The following is a 3080-nucleotide window of genomic DNA, read 5'->3' as shown; positions in this document are numbered from 1 at the left end:
ATTTAATTCATGCATCTTTCTCTTTAACAACGTAACTATCATAATTTTTCTCATCGTGGTGATTTTGGGTTTGAGTCATGGGGATAGGTAGCACAGATGATACATTATTTAAATCTATGAATGAAACGTCCATGTCCAACAATGTTGTTAATTCTAATCTTCTAAACTATAATGTTTGCATTTCCACCCCGCCTAATATTCTCTCCCATGGCATATGGGGAAAACATGAGTCCGAAGGGAGTCCATTCAGGTCCTCTTTCCCAGTATTTCTTCATCAAGTCATTCTAATTTATGTCACAACAAGGGCTATCAATTTTCCTATCAAGCAGTTGGGTTTACCCAAGCTCATTTCACAAATGATGGTAACTATATATATATTTACCCTCACCATAATAATAATAATAATAATAATCAAATTTAATATCTTTTTTTTTTTTACATAACTTGTAATACAAGTATTTCCTTGTTGCAAGATAGTAGGATAGGAAAATTAGCATAGCATAGAGCAAAACATGCTTCAGTTCCATGTATAACAAGATGCATGTTTCTAAACCCTCATTTATAATTATATCGACAATGCTATACACCATGAATGTTCCATTCATGAAATAAGGTCTTTAAATTGAATTCGGATGAATTAAGGTAATTGTAATCAATTGATTGTGCATTGTGTTGTTATTTTTGTGTAGGCTGGGCTAATTTTAGGACCAGCAGTGCCAATATTTTTGGACCTCAAGAGGAATTTGTTTCCTTATGGGAGTCAAGACACACTTGCAACCATTGCAGGACTTGGTTATGTGTTGTTTCTGTTCGAAACAGGCGTGAAAATGGATTTCAACATGATCAGAAGGACAGGAAGAAAAGGATGGACGATTTCGCTTTTGGGGTTAGTAACCCCTATGCTCATTGGTTTATGTTTCTCTATCTGGGATCCAAAACATAGAAATGTTTTTAACAAAGAGTCCATTGAAAAAGGTATAATACTGCTAGGACACAATACAACTTCATTTGCAGTGATTGTGTCTCTCTTAAAAGACCTTAAACTTCTAAACTCTGAACTTGGAAGATTAGCATTATCTGTTGCTTTGGTTGGTGAGATATTGAGTAACATTTTTATAACTGTTACCTCAACTCTGCTTGATCAGGGTCATTATATTTCACCTGTCATGAGGTTGGGATATTTATTTGCCATCACTCTCTTCATTTTATTAATCTACCGTCCTGCAATGTTTTGGATTGTTGAACATACTCCTGAAGGAAAAGAAGTTAAGGATATTTACATCAACATTGTTATTGGGATTCTCTTTTGTTTGTGTTGGTTATCAGGAGAATTAGAAAAGGGTCCTGTTTTTTTACCATTCATTTTGGGATTGGCTACACCTGAAGGACCTCCATTAGGATCTACATTGATTAAAAGGGTTCATTTGTTAGGCATTAAATTGTTTTTGCCAATTTACATGACTACAAGCACAATGAAGGTAGAATATGGATTTTGGAGATCATCATATTCAGGATCAACACTTGAGACTTCTTTGTTTGTTTTATTTACTGGTTATTTTTTAAAAATGGTAGCATGCTTTCTATCTTCACTCATTTTCAACATGCCTTTAAAGGATGGTATCTCCCTTGCCCTACTTTTGAACTGCAAAGGTGTTGTGGAAGTAAACATGTACTCTACCGCATTGGATAGAAATGTATGTACTAAAATCTCTCCCCTTCATCACACACATTTTCTAGGGAAAAAATTGAATTAACCGTAGAAATTGAGTATGCTTTTATTTTAAATTTTCTGTTCTTGATCAAATATACTTATGAATGCAGGATATCCGTCCGAAAATATATTGTGTGGTTATATTCATAATCATGGTTTCAATTTGCTCGACTCACTTGTTGGTAAAACATTTGTATGATCCTTCAAGGAAATATGCTGGCTACCAAAAGAGGAACATATTCAGTTTGAAACCCGACTCAGAACTGAAGATACTAGTTTGCATTCATAAACCACACCACATAACTCCTATGACTGAAGTAATTGATCTATGTGACCCTATAGTAGAATATCCTGTCACCGTAGATGCCTTGCATTTAATCGAGTTAGCCGGAAGGGCTTCACCCATTTTCATTTCTCACAAAAAGAAGAAAGTTGTTTCTTTAAACTTGCATGACTCATACTCTGATAATGTTGTTTTAAGTCTCAAACTATACGAGAGTGATAAACAAGGCGCAGCAATAGTAAACCCATATACTGCTATATCTCCACTTAACTTAATGCATGAAGATGTTTGTCACCTAGCATTGGATAAAGTTTCATCAATTATATTTCTTCCTTTTCATAAAAAATGGTCAAGTGATGGAAAGCTTGAATATGATGACAAGAACATAAGGTCTTTAAACCGCAACATCTTGGAAAAATCTCCATGCTCGGTTGGAATCTTAGTGACTCGCTTTGTTCATCAAACAGATTCATCGCTTCGATTAGCCTTGGTATTTTTGGGTGGGAGAGATGATAGAGAAGCTTTATATTTGGCGAAGCGAGCAGCAAGGGTTTCAAGCATTGAGCTAGTGATATATCATATTGTAGACAAGAACAAAAGTGATAAGGACCAAGAGAGTATGGATGCAGTGCTTGATAAAGCAGTGTTAAAAGATGTTTATGTAGAACATTGTAGAATGGAAAATGTAACATTTAGAGAAATAAAAGTGGAGGATGGATCACAAACACTTGATGTTCTTCGAGGAATGGTTAAAGAACATAATTTTATAATAGTTGGGAGAAGAAATGGCGTCAACTCTCCTCAGACATATGGACTTCAACATTGGAGTGAGTTTCCTGAGTTGGGTCCTGTTGGAGATTATTTGGCTTCCTCGGATCTTGGTTGCAAATCATCAATTTTAGTGGTGCAGCAACAACAACAAATATGCACATAGCTTTAGATATCTTTGTTTATTATGAGAAGAAGAAGAATGGGGGAGCTATATTTTATTAAATAGAAGAAAATAAAGAACTCAAAGTTTACGCAACTTTTTTTTTTTTTTTTTTTGTTGTCATTTCTCTGATTTTATTATAGGCTTATTTAAAT

At 34.6% G+C, this 3080-nt stretch overlaps 1 protein-coding gene across 1 annotated transcript; it reads left to right on the top strand.

Annotated features, from left to right (window-relative positions):
- LOC25491142 (cation/H(+) antiporter 4) lies at nucleotides 1-3080 on the top strand. Its single transcript, XM_013606198.3, has 3 exons — nucleotides 1-362; nucleotides 690-1694; nucleotides 1822-3080. Exons 1-3 carry the CDS (start codon nucleotides 78-80, stop codon nucleotides 2926-2928), a joined length of 2397 nt encoding a protein of 798 aa, XP_013461652.1. The 5' UTR covers nucleotides 1-77; the 3' UTR covers nucleotides 2929-3080.

Source organism: Medicago truncatula, chromosome 3, assembly GCF_003473485.1.
Source record: "Medicago truncatula cultivar Jemalong A17 chromosome 3, MtrunA17r5.0-ANR, whole genome shotgun sequence".
In the NCBI taxonomy this organism is placed as follows: Eukaryota; Viridiplantae; Streptophyta; class Magnoliopsida; order Fabales; family Fabaceae; genus Medicago; species Medicago truncatula.
Note: the sequence above shows the minus strand (reverse complement) of the source record. Positions and strands in the feature narration are given on the sequence as shown.

Coding starts and splice junctions, on each gene's coding strand:
- LOC25491142 (XM_013606198.3), top strand. CDS start 78: ATGGGGATAGGTAGCACAGATGATACATTATTTAAATCTATGAATGAA. Junction 363..689: donor AGCTCATTTCACAAATGATG/GTAACTATATAT, acceptor ATTTTTGTGTAG/GCTGGGCTAATTTTAGGACC. Junction 1,695..1,821: donor CTACCGCATTGGATAGAAAT/GTATGTACTAAA, acceptor TTATGAATGCAG/GATATCCGTCCGAAAATATA.